The 13,196-nt window shown below is 41.3% G+C and overlaps 1 protein-coding gene across 2 annotated transcripts in view; it reads right to left on the minus strand.

Moving 5' to 3' along the window:
* Positions 1–13,196, minus strand: part of SNAP25 (synaptosome associated protein 25) — a 64,451-nt gene that overhangs the window by 8,897 nt on the left and 42,358 nt on the right. The window contains exons 4-5 of one of the 2 annotated variants that reach the window (XM_021390094.1): positions 11,240–11,288; positions 2,986–3,103 (exon numbers count right to left, since the gene is read on the minus strand). In XM_021390094.1, coding sequence (XP_021245769.1) covers positions 2,986–3,103; positions 11,240–11,288 — 167 coding nt within the window. Of the gene's footprint in view, positions 1–2,985; positions 3,104–3,243; positions 3,362–11,239; positions 11,289–13,196 lie in introns of both variants that reach the window. The other variant, XM_021390095.1, reaches the window with a different exon arrangement.

Genomic DNA, 13,196 nt, shown 5'->3' on the forward strand with positions numbered 1-13,196 from the left:
CAGGCATGAATAAGAAGTAAAGCATTCTCACTAAGCACAGTTGCTCCAATAGTTCGTCATACTCTTAATGCATCAGCAGTAACAGCCTTCACAATAAGCAAGACACAGGCAAAAATGGATCATTACTTCCTTCAGGATTTTTAAACTACAGGACTTTACAGTAGCCTAGAGTGTCACTGTATTTGTTATGATTGTTATTCGCTTTCATGGAGCCATTTTTGACTGAGCTGCCCTGGACAGAAAATTAAAATCCAGGCATACCTTCAGTGGCAGATTAGCATGTGTAGCATATTTAGGGTCACTGCATTGGAGCTGTCAGACGAGATTGAACACTTAACTAGACAGCATGAGTGTTCAGGATCTGTATCTGCAAATTCATGATTTTATTCTATAAATGGAGCAGTTTTCAACAAACTTGTTGGGAACTGCAAATCCTCCTGGTTTCCCTGTTCTTTGGTCAGCAATGATCAGTCATATAAGCAGCCCTGTGGCTTGGATTTTGGGGGAGAAACAGCATGCTTCTGGGGACTTCAGGAAAGGACACAACAAACTTATCTCTGGTGTTATGTTCTCTCCATGCCCCCTGAAGGAACTCAGTGTCTGTTAAGCCTGAATATGTGTTGCATCCTTCGGTATAAAATTAAAATACAGATGCAAAGAGGATCTTTCCCAGATAGCCATCTGTTGTTTTGTTGCTTGCTTTCTATTAAATTTGTGAAGAGTTAAAAAGAGGATGCTTGGCTTACTTCTTAGATCTCTGAAACTGTGCACTGAGTTTCACATTTCTAGAAATAAGTGGAAGTAGCTCTCATATATTTACAGATATTTGTCTGCTTTTTAGACCCATACAACTCAGAGTCTGTGTTAGAAGTGAATGATTTTATATATCCAGAGCCCAGCCTCTATTTTCTTGTGGAGTTGTAATTAAAACAGGTGGAGTCTGGGCCTGCTCAAGGTCAGTAGCATTAGTCCTTTTGACTGCAGTCTAGCCTAAGTTTCATGACATGGGCATCGTGGGTCTTCTAAGAATGTAGGGTCAAGCTTTACATTTTGGTATGACTCACTGAGTTGTATTCACAGCAGAGTACAGTTGTGTGTGAAACAGTTAATCTTTATAAAATACGTGCATTTATTTACCACTAACCAGAAAAGCACTGAGAGATCATGGTGATACTGATGTTCAGAACTATCTGGATTTCTCTCCCTCCTCCACTACACTTTTCAGAATATCATCTTATTTGTACCAGTTGGTTCCTGGCATGGTGATTAAAGGAACAGGCTATAAAAGCATTGTTCATCCATGCTTTGTTTTGAAACACATTCACTGATTAGCAATGCTAGATTATGAAATCAGACTGCAGTCTGCAAAGGCAGAATACTGCCTTATAGCCAGGAGGACACACCTTGAAAAATGAACATCGAATGCACACAATATTTTCCTGTTCTTGCACCTATTGATTTCATGATACTGCAATCGCTGTGGTAAATGCTTCAATGCCATGTGTCAGGTACTAACCCCATCCATGCCACAGGTCTGGCTGTCAGTTCAGAGCAGCCTTTCCTACAGAATAGAAAAATTAAATCTGCTCTGAAAAATGAAGATTCCTGTAAAATACCTGCAAGGTACCTGCTGGGTACCTGCAGCTCTCCTGCACTTGTTCAACTGCCTGTTCCAGTTCAGAAGGATATCAGGGATACAGCCAATATCAGAACCAGAACTGACTGAAGGAGGGCCCACTCACAAGGGCCATGTGTGTGTGTACCTCTTCTCATTTCTCATTGCCTCTCTCCCACTCTGCATATCAAGGCAATAGCATACATATTCTGTATTCAAAATGTTAACCTCTGCAAAGTATTTGTAGCTGAGTACACAGGAGCAAAACCAATTTTGAAATCTGCGGCAGTAACTGCATTGTGTCCCAAGGGAATTCTCTTCAAAATAAATCAGGATTGATAAGGCAGAAATCCAGTCTTCCTGTTCTGGGCCAAATTTCTACTGAACTCCATGGCAGCTCTCTTTCATTTGGTCCGGATAATCATTGTAAGATTGACTATGAAGAAAGCATCTGTGCCACGCAGAAAGAGAGTACAGTACTGCAGAACCACTGCTCTCTGCCTTGTTTTCTGTAAAGTCTTTGGCCAACCATTTATAAATGCTTTCACTGTAACCTATCTGATTGCTGACTCATTGCATGCTGGATTTGCTGTTCCTTGAGGACTTCTGGTCTCCCACTTTGTCCCCCACTTCCTACACCCACATAACGGCACTTCACATTTTCATCTGGCATTTAAAACAAGCTTTGCATTACTTGGAGGACAGTTTCGTTCAAAAGTGATGGCATGCAAGCACATTTGATATATTTCAACATTTCTGCTTAGTGTACATGCTACCCAAATGAGAGAATTTTTTTGGCATGACATGCTTGGATTTTCTCAAATTTGGTTGTTTATGACAGGATGAAAACCATTGCGAGTTGAGTTCCAATTGTGAAACATCATGTCTTCTTCAGAGTTTTGTCAAGAACAATTTCTGTTGAACAGTGAGAAATATGGTTTTCATCTATAATTTTGACTAGTGTTTATTATTGCCTCTTCTGCATTTTTAAACTATAGGGTTTTTTGTTGTTCCTTATTAAACTTGTTTGCAAAAATGTTTTAAAATTTAGGACCTCCAGGAATAAAGTAGCTCCGGTGGTTTTGATCTCTGGAAAATGGAACCACTCAGTACACTTTGTGTAAAATGTTGAAACTTTTACAATTAGAAGGTGTCAATAGTGAAGCTTTCACTGCAGTATGCCTGATTTTAATGCATCTACAGTAATTCCCAGTCAGTTGTCTATGCTATGAGATGAATGCATTTGAACCAGAATCGTTCCTTCTGCATGCCACATGCTCATCCTGTCCATGTGCCTAGCAAGGATGAGCTTCACAAGGCCTTTGGGATCAGCCTTAAGTGCTCAAAGAGATGAGGCAGGCAGCACCTACTTGTTACATGGACAGACACAAAGACCACAGAATTTTCCTAGGTCCGTCAAATTCTTTTCTGCTTCTTTCATGTCCTTATTGATTTGGTCCATTCCCTCTTCGATGCGTTCCAGTTGTTCTGATTAAACACAAGTATTTTATCCCCACAGAATGAAGCAGATGGAAAAGGACAAAGAAAAAAAAGACAAAAACTTCAGACATTCACTGTGACAAAAAAAAACTGGACACCACATAGCAGAGCCGGTACCCAGTACCTACTTGTTACAAGGACATATGAAAAGGCCACAGCATTTCCCTAAATCTTTTAAATTTTTCTCGGCCTCCTTCATGTCTTGGTTGATATGGTTCATGCCTTCTTCAACACGATCGAGTTGTTCTGGTCAGGACAAAGGGATGACAGTGTGGAATGAATTGTATTTTTGTTTGTTTGTTTTTGTCTTCAACAGAACGTGAAAAATGACCATGTGGAACTGAATCAATAATGACATTACAATGCATTAATCCAATCTGATGCATTGTTAAAATGATGTAAGCCATTCTGGATGCTGAAGATGTTTTTTACTAATACGGGAAGAGTAAAACAATGGCGGAGGATGTTCAAAATATATTAATTTAAACAAGATGTAATGATGTAGAAAGGAAGGGTTATAAACTTTAAGGTCCAGAAACATAATACAATACACCACTTACTAAGACACCCATGACAACCAAGAGAAAGGAAGATAAAATGTTATTATTTTGCATTTATTCATGTTAATACAAGAGAAAAGGTAACCTTCCATGGAAAATACCTCAGTTACTTACGCTTACAAGTGCCGTGGAGTTGGGTGAGATGTGGCAGTGTAACTGCTTGGGTTAGGGGGTGACTGAGTGGGACAGTTGGCAGTAACAGGACCAGAGATGGTGTGTGAGCTGTTAAGAGCTATGTCCTAGTACTCCTTTTTCCAGGGGCTGAGAAAACTGAAACCTGCCTCTCTGATTGGCTTTGGAGATTAATCTCGAATCTGCATACGGCTTTGGGGCTGATTTTCCTTCTTGCATGGATACTGCAAATCAGGAATAACTCCAGCAAACAGAGAGGAATTACAGCCACCACAGGAGCTTGATGCTCACTGAAAGAGGACCACCGGCTGTGGCATACATTGTCTCTGTCCCCGGGCAATTTTATGAAAACAAACAATAGGTGAAGAGTAAGGTTTTTCAGTGGGGTCACTTCTGGTTTGCTCCAGGGCAAGTGACTGAAGCATCAAGTGCAGCAACCAGCCTAAAACAGGCACTGTCTCTGCTGGCATTAAACAGAATTTGGCTTATTTCTGCCTAAGGCTGACAGTGATTTAGGCTTCTCTTAGTGACTTAAAGGTGCAGAATAACTTAGTGTGTTAGAGAAACAGAATACCACAATGTAAAATTGTAGGACCAGATTCTCCACTGACATAAATACATAACCAGATATTGGATCTAGTGGGATTGGGGATCTTATGTGGTGTTTATGGTAGCTACGGCATTTTACACTGGTGGAAAGCTTCAACATCTGTTTCATGAAAGATAAACTCAAGTGTTACATGTGATGAGAAAGTTACTTGGAGTGGCATTTCAATCCAGTAAAAATTTAACTATACCTAAGGAGTGTAAGTAATCCCCGCAAAACAATCACATTCCTGTTCCCTGTATTGAGCAGAAAAAATATAAACAGAATTTGAATCAGGAGGAAATGAACTAAGACAGACTGCATTTGCTCTTCAGCTGTCAGTTCTCATTCTTCTCAGCTGGATGTGCCAGTCTCCTGATGGCACAGGCATTATGGACCCCAAATCCAGGGAGGATCAGAGTTACCTGGCAGTGTCCTCTAAAAGGAACAAGTAAAATGTGAGCAGAGTACTGGGAAACTGATCAGGAAACCTGAGAGGCTCAAGTTTTGCCAGATAGATAAACTGCTGAGCAAAGAACTAGAATCACAGAATCATTAAGGTTGGAAGAGACTTTTAAGATCACTGAGTCCAAGATCATCCTCACCATGCCCACTAATGCATGTCCCTCAGTGCCACATCTCCACGGTTCTTGAACGCCTCCAGGGATGGTGACTCCACCACCTCCCTGGGCAGCCTGTGCCAGTGCCTCACGACTTTCTGAGAATAAATTTTTCCTAATATCCAACCTGAACCTCCACTGGTACAACTTAAGGCCATTACTTCTCATCCTCTCACTAGTTAACTGGGGGAGGAGGCTGACCCCCACCTCGCCACAACCTCCTTTCAGGCAGTTGTAGAGAGCAATAAGGTCTCCCTGGAGCCTCCTCTTCTCCAGACTGAACAATCCCAGTTCCCTCAGCTGCTTTCTATCACACTTGTGCTCCAGACCCTTCACACCTTCATTGCCTTTCTCTGGACACACTCCAGGGCCTCAATGTCTTTCTTGTAATGAGTGTATTTCTTGTAGAAATACAAGGTTGTATTGTTTTAATGCCCGTGGTAATTCTACATTTTGGTGTAGAGGCTTGAGCAGAAGCATTAGTTCATGTTGGTACCCACAGATTGTGAATCTCACCAGGACTGTGAGTATATGGTAGAAGATGGAATTCCTCCAAGCACTCCTGCTCCTCACTAGCTCCAAGTCCTGTGCAGCGGGGCAGTACTCATTCTTGTTCTGGAAGGTGGTGGTGGGAGTGTAAGCTGGCTTTTCTGCTGGCTTATGCACCTGAAGGGAATTGCTAAATTTCCATTGCAAATTCCCTCCTTTTGCTCTTGAGAGCTGTTTGTAGGGCCTAGCTGGTTCTCAGGGCTCTCAATTAAAAGGATGTTACCAGATGCATATTTGACACTGCGAGGGACAAGAGGTACTGACCTTTCTTCCACCAGCTTTGCTGCCTGTATTTTCCTCACCTTAGCTGGGCAATAGAAAATGTCAGGTGAGACTGCAGGGATCAATTGTAGATCAGGTACTACTGGTTGGCTTCTAGTGCAAGCATGTTTGCATGCTCAGATCTCTGAAGCCAAGTGTGTAGTAGGGCATTTTGAGCTTTTTTTTCCTGTTTCCTATTCAACCTGAATAGATGAGTGTTAATGGAAGAGTATATTTGACATGACGTAAAGACTTTTGTTTAAGTTATAGCTCTCTCCAGCAATCTGACTTAATTTAGCCTGCTTTAGGATTTGTCTGATGCTTATAGTATTTCTGAAAAGGGACTCAACTAATATGTCCTCCACTGAAGGAAACCTCATCAGTGTAAAAAGACTATGCCATGTCTGTAGCCCAGAAGTCTAGACAATTCCTAAAAACATTTGCTAGTTGATAATACAGTGAGCAGCACTGTTAACTGGTTTAAATCTGCGTAGTTATGCTGGCTTCATGGAGAAACACCAGTTCATACCTGTCAAAGTTCTGGTCTCACAGGCAAGTAAATAGATTCATGAATCTAATCACAATTACTGAGGCATAAATATTACAGAGGAATCAACATAATGGAACTCTGGATTTGTTTAGGTATGAATGATATTAAAATCTGGCCCAGAATGAATCACTGTTGGCAAGAAATTAGATGATTATCAAAGGCTTAATTTGTTGTTCTCAAAGATCTCCCCTAGTCCAACTTTGTGTATTGTATTAAAGGTTTTAAGAAAGACAGTCTGCTGGCACGTACTGCCATGAGCCTGTGCAAACTCACACCAGCAAAGATGACATCCTTTATCACTAATTTACAGAAGCACTTCAAGATTGGAGCTTAAACAGTTTTTGATAGTTTGTTGCATTGTTCTTTAAATATACTGTGTCTGCATGTACATTTATATACATATATATCATATGTATCGTATATAAGATAACTGGCATTATCTCAGTCTGGAGGCAGAATACACATTAGAGGTATGTTCATTCTGATTTCCTTCTTTTTTTTTTTTTTGTTTTCCTTCTAGGGAACTCTGCTAATTAGTAGTCCCTTTTGTGTATCGATACTATTCTAGTCTGAGAATGCCACTTTAATTCAAATATAGTGGCCATATATCTGCTTTCAGATCTTACAGCAAACTGGTGGCAGGTCTTAGGATTTATGTAAGGGTATATTTTTTAACCCGTATGATTACACTTGTGAATTACTTCTGTATCAACACTGCAAGCAAGTGAGGCACCATAAGCTTACTCTGCTAGTTTTATGGTATCGTTTGCCAGTGATCTTCTGTAACATCTTGGCAAATCTCTCTATGACTGATCCTCAGAGAAGTGGCTGGAAGGGGGCAGTAGTGGTGAGGGCATCCCTGAGCTCCTCCTGTGGCCTGTTGAGCAAACACAGCTGGAAAAACATCTCTAGCACAATGTTGTATGCAAGACCAGGACAGGGAAACTGTGGTGGTGCTCCACCTTTGCATCCCCATCTGCAATTAATAAGAAATATTCTTCAACTAGTGTCCACTATTTGGGCCTGGCCTTCCTGATTGTCAGTTAAATGCCTTTGAAGAAGGGAACTTGCTCCTTCAATGAAAAAATGTACAATGAAGCAATTTCTACCAAGGACAACTTCAATTTTTTTTTTTAAAGGACATTTAAGAGTACATTTTAATCATAATTGCGTACCAAAAGGGTTGAGTTTGAAAGAGAGTCAGCAGATTAACTATTTCCAATGATAGCTGGTGATCCAGTTTTCCACAAAGAAGAATCATTTTGGAGCAAAGTACATTTCTAGAACAGCCTTTTCAGAAATCCTGAGCTGTGACCTAGCTCTGCTCTGAAAGACATTGCTAAGCGTGCATACGAATGGAAGAAAGCTGGTGGGGAGTGCTTGTGAGCCCATGTCTAGTGCTACTAAAAATAACAATAGACAAAGCACAACCTGCAATTGTGGGGGATCTGTTTGTCTTTTGTTCTGCACTACACTTGCAACATAATTAATGCTGTTTTCCCTGTAGAATCTGGAAAAGTTGATACTCACTTTTTTTTTCCCCACTAATTAGCAAACCATTTCTGACTGTGATCAGCTCAGCTCATGGGTGTTGTTGGAGCACCTCTTGCAATTCTGCTTGTGACATCTCACTTCCTACCACAAACTGGAAGTTCTATACAAGCATGACAAAAAACTTTATTTTGAGGGTGAAAGAGCACTGGAACAGGCTGCCCAGAGAGGTTTGGGAATCTCCTTCCCTGGAGATACAGGAAACCCACCTGAATGCTTTCCTGTGTAACCTACTGTAGGGAACCTGCTTTAGCAGGGGCATGTTGGACTTCCTGATACCTGGAGGCCCCTTCCAACCCCTATGATTCTGTGAGTTTGTGATTCCATGATCAATTTTTGTGCTAGGTGTTAAATGGGAAATAAGCTGAGGAAGGGGCTTGCACGCAGGTTTTGCTCTCAACAGGAAAGAAATTGTAATTATGTTTGTATTCAATGCTGTTATTTCTCCAGAGCCACAGAAACAGGTCAGCCATAACTGATGGAAAAACTTTAAAACTAGAAGTGGGGACATTTAGGTTAGATGTTAGGCAGAAACTCTTTACTCAGAGGTTGGTGAGGCCCTGGCACTGCTGCCCAGTGAGCTGTGGGTGCCCCATCCCCAGAGGCTCTCAGGGCCAGGTTGGATGGGGCCCTGGGCAGCCTGAGCTGATAGGAGGCAGCCCTGCCCATAGCAGGGGATTGGAACTAGATAATCTTTAAGGTCCCCTCCAATCTAAGCCATTCTATGATTTTGTACTCCAAGAGCTCACTCAGATTCCTACTGACTTTGAAGGGCACCAGAAGAGGTCTTCAGTTTTCTTGGCAGCCCCATTCTCTGTGAAACGGGAGTAATGGAAGCTCTTGGAAAGCTGCACTTTTCTGGAGGGTCACAGCAGACTCTGTGGTCTGTTGCACCAAACTGTTAAGCAACAGGAGCTAGCCAGACTGCCTTTGCTGTGTTAAGTGCCTCACATTGTTAAAGTCCACAGTCCCAAAGACTTATGCTTATGATGTCAGAAAATGAGTTCTACTTTGTACTCCTTAGATTGGGTTAACTCAAGATGTTTTTCTTGTGAAGTATGTTTAACTTCAAATGAAACTATTTTGTAAAGAAACCTAGAAACAGAGCTTCGAGCAACTGCAACGATTAGATATTCTTCTTGCCACCCACTGGAAAGATCAATGTCATGGTTTTTGTCTGTTTAACACCTAATAATCTTAAGTGACTTGTGCAGTCAGCTGAAAAGAGATCACATGGCAGTGTTAGCAAATTATTTCCTTAATCTGATAATCTGTTGAGACATCAGTGAGTTGCACAGATTGCACTAATTACAGAGGGTTCAAAGTAATCATTAGTGTACTTTGCCCAATAATAGAAGTCCTTTATCGCTAAAACAGAATAAAATAAATAAATAAATCAGGCATTATTAGAGATACATATGGCTAAAATGAACAAAACATAATTAAACATTTAACATGATGATTAAAATATTCCCCGTGTTTGTAGCACTTGTTAGGCTGTTTTCATTGGGAAACCCACACTGTATAGTCACAAGCTTAATTTACTGAACCACTTAAGGCATTACTGTAACCAATTTAAGGAGGCTTTTAGGTTGTCTGATTCTTTCCTGTAAGTATCAGCTAACTGTGTCTCTGGCCATACAACACACATTCCAGTTTCCACTGTTGGTAAGAGTTTAACATTGAGGTGCCTGCACTCCCGGGAGATCAGTGGCACCAGCCTCAGTGCCTTGGCTCCCGCCGACATCCTTCCTAGTGTGACTAGGTGGGATAACTTGTGTGCACAGTGCTTGTCAATAGTACTCAAATAGCACTCCAAAGTAAAAAAAAAAAAAAAAAAAAAAAAAAAAAAGACCACAAAATTAAGAGTTAAAAATAAAATAAATAACCCTAGCAGTCTGTGGAAAAACAAGTTAGAGAAAAGGAACGTACTTTTCCAAAGCTAAATGCAAGGGTAGTTAGAGGTACTGCTAAAGTTTCTGCTGGTCTGCCTCTGAGTTAAATTACTAGACACACCTGGATATTTACAGTTTCTCTGACAATATTTGTGATTTATTTCAAGTGTATAATTTATTTCTGGAACAAAGCACATTGTCTACACAGGTGCTGTCTGTTTCAATATAAATAATCTCTCTTCTGTATTCGGTGATAGTTCTTTTACTGCTATTGTTCAGGAAATAAAAAATATTCATAGATAAAAAAATATGCTCTGTAATATTCTTCTTGTCAAGGCAAACTGATGAGAAAAATATTTGGTTAGTTTAACTTCTTTTCCTTAAAAGGGAAAAATAAAATACAAGAAGCAGTAATATGCGTACATAAAGGAAAATAATTTCTATTTAGGTCCTTTTATTATTTTTCATTCATTTTAGTGCTAGAGAAGCAGAGATGTAACAGATGAGAAGAACTTGCCAGGTTATGCAGGTTGTTTCTCAATAATGTTGTACTATTGCCTATAACTTATGTTTGGGCTTGATGAGCAATATGGCATCACCACTGCAGAAAGCATTTCCTAATACAGTTTCATATCATGCATGTGCCAAGTAATTATGTTGGCTTTGGGGGGACTGGTTTGATACAGAATGGCAGAAATTCATGTTCTCTTGATTAACACTGTTTTGCTGCTCCTGTGGGTCTGCAGCAAATATTGGTTTATTTGGGGGGGGGAGGCGGGAGGAGCTACCCACTATTTTGTAATATTATAAAGGGCACAACTGTAATTTCCTGGGATGTATTGAATACATCAAGCTCTGTCTTTGTCACAGTCATCCACAGGCAAGGACTTGTCTAAGTCTAAAGGCTCATAGGTTTTCTCTTGTGATAAACCAATTGTACTATAGCTTTTAATGTTAAGCTCCTGTTATCCTCACTGACATTTCTATACAACAAGAAACTGCATTTTGCACAAACTAAACCCCTTTAGCTTCTCTTGGGATACATATACTGCATGTCTCTCACTTGTAGCTAAACATGTGAGAAGATTACACAGCACCTGCTGAAATAATGTTGGATTTTATATTTGTGGAGGCAAATCATGTAGCTGGATCTGGACCCAGTGCTTGTTGAAGAAATTAAGATTTTGATGAGTTCAACCTGCAGCACTCTGATATTAATGGAAAATAGTTCAAAAGAAATACGTACTCTTACACAGTTATTGTACATTCCTTTACCAGACAGTAAAGCTAAAGGCAAAAAGTTCCTTGGGTTCTCATACGTAACCATGCGTGTTTTATGGCACTGGCTTTCAGGATTGCACAGAGTTAGAACAGTACTTTGAGAATGGATTACATCCTTACTGAAGCAATCTGAACTTACCTCCTTGCTCATCCAACATAACCAAAGTCCTGATACCAGCATCTTTACTCTACATCCCAATAGTGGTAGCAAGGTAAGGAGAGGGAGAGAGAGAAGAAAGAGAGAAAGAGAAAGAGAGATCAGTAAGGGAACACTCAGTCCTAGGTACGAGACATAGGAAGACAAAAGGAAAACAGTGAAAAGAATGACAAGGTCATAAGGGGCTGGCAGCACCGTCCAAAGCCCTTATGTGCCTGAGTGCTGTAAAGGGAACCGTATACTCTTAGTTGTGCCACCAGCACCTTAGGATTTCCTGGGATACTGAACTACTGCAGAAAACACAAAGTCCCAGACCTTGAGATTACAGTAATCACTTTATGCAAGAGTCATTTCTAAAAAGAATATTTGTTTCCAAGTTCTCTGCAGTGGGAGAAGGGAAGAAGGGGGTTTTGAAGCTGCAGATGTTTTTTCATCCCACAGGAGAGATAGATGACACACAAACATATGTGGTAATAAGACACAGTGATTTGTACATCACTCTTGCAACACAGAAGTCAGAAAGCTTACCTACTTAGGAAATGCATTTTAAGGCAGGGTAGCATTTATTGAGATTAACTCACATATTCTGGCTCCAAGATCTAATAGTTAAGGGTTTAAGCCAACCCACACCTTTAGTGTCCATCAGTGGACTTTGGATTGAGCTTGAAGGCAAGATTCTTAAAACGCATCTACACTGATCCTATCTTGGCTCCTGCAGGGGTTAATGGGTGTCTTTCGATTGCCTTTGCTGTGAGTGGGATTTGGGCAAAGCTGAGCATTTCAGAGCTCCCTCCTCCCTGAACCATCAGCAGAGCACCTTTCGCAAATGCAATTTTTGCATGCATTATCACCACTCTGTGATGTGATCAAGTGTCTCAAGTTTCTGGGTGCTGTGATACAAAGCTCTATCACAGATTAGACTAGTTCCTTTTTAATTACAAAGGGGAAACTAGCTCCGTTCTGCTTAGAGCAGTGATAATGTCTGTGAACAATTAATAGCCTGAACAATATCCTTAATGTTGCCTTTCAGTAACGGATGAAGTAAGTCCTCTGCAGCCTGTCAGCTTGCCAGGGGAGTTACCTGAATATGTGTAGCAGTAATTTACCTGCTTCCATGCCCCTGGGAAGCACACAGAACTGGTAGTGTTGATTTTGTAGGGGCCTGGGGAGATGCAGTTGCTCGACCATGATTGTCCTGACTGCCCTTTAGGGTTTTTTTAGGCTATCCTCTCTCTCCTCTAGGCACATTAAGAGCTTCATATTGTCCTTCCTCCGCACTGCCCTGCTCACTGCCATCACTCGTCTTTTTGTCCGGGAGCAGTGATGTCTCTCTGGCCATCAACGCCGCACTGCGTGTTTGCAGGGTGCTCCCAGTGTGTCAGCAGCATGCTGCGTGCCTTGGCTCAGCTACAAGCCTGCCTGCAGCACTCGGGCTGGCTGGCTGGTACAGCTGGTGCTTCTCTGCCTTGCTTCAAGTGGACTCTGCTTGGTTCAGGAGGGAGGTATGAAGCTTCACTCCTCACTGCCATTCTTGGTTTTAATGTCTATGCCACCGTAGAAGCTGGGAAGAACATCAGATGTGTGCATCCTGGTTCACGCCCCCTTTTTTAATCCCTGTGTAAATTGCCACAAGGAGAGAAGCCTCTTGCCCAACAGTCTGCAGGGCCCACCTGCCCTTGGGTCAGTGACCTGTCAGCTACTGCTGCTGTTCTCTCTGCCTTCTTGCTCGTACTACCCTTGCTTGAGTGCCAGCCAGCTATGAGTCCAAGGGTCATCTTAGACTTGCCTTTTTAGAGGAAGGAAACTGCCATTAATGAGCTTAAATTTTCTGTGGGGCAAGCAAGTGTCAGATCTGCTAAGCACTATATGTTCAGTAGCTTGTTACTGTACTCTCTCTACTCTCCTGGTACCCAATGGTGGCTTATCTGGAATTATTTAT

This window comes from Numida meleagris, chromosome 3 (assembly GCF_002078875.1).
Source record: "Numida meleagris isolate 19003 breed g44 Domestic line chromosome 3, NumMel1.0, whole genome shotgun sequence".
In the NCBI taxonomy this organism is placed as follows: Eukaryota; Metazoa; Chordata; class Aves; order Galliformes; family Numididae; genus Numida; species Numida meleagris.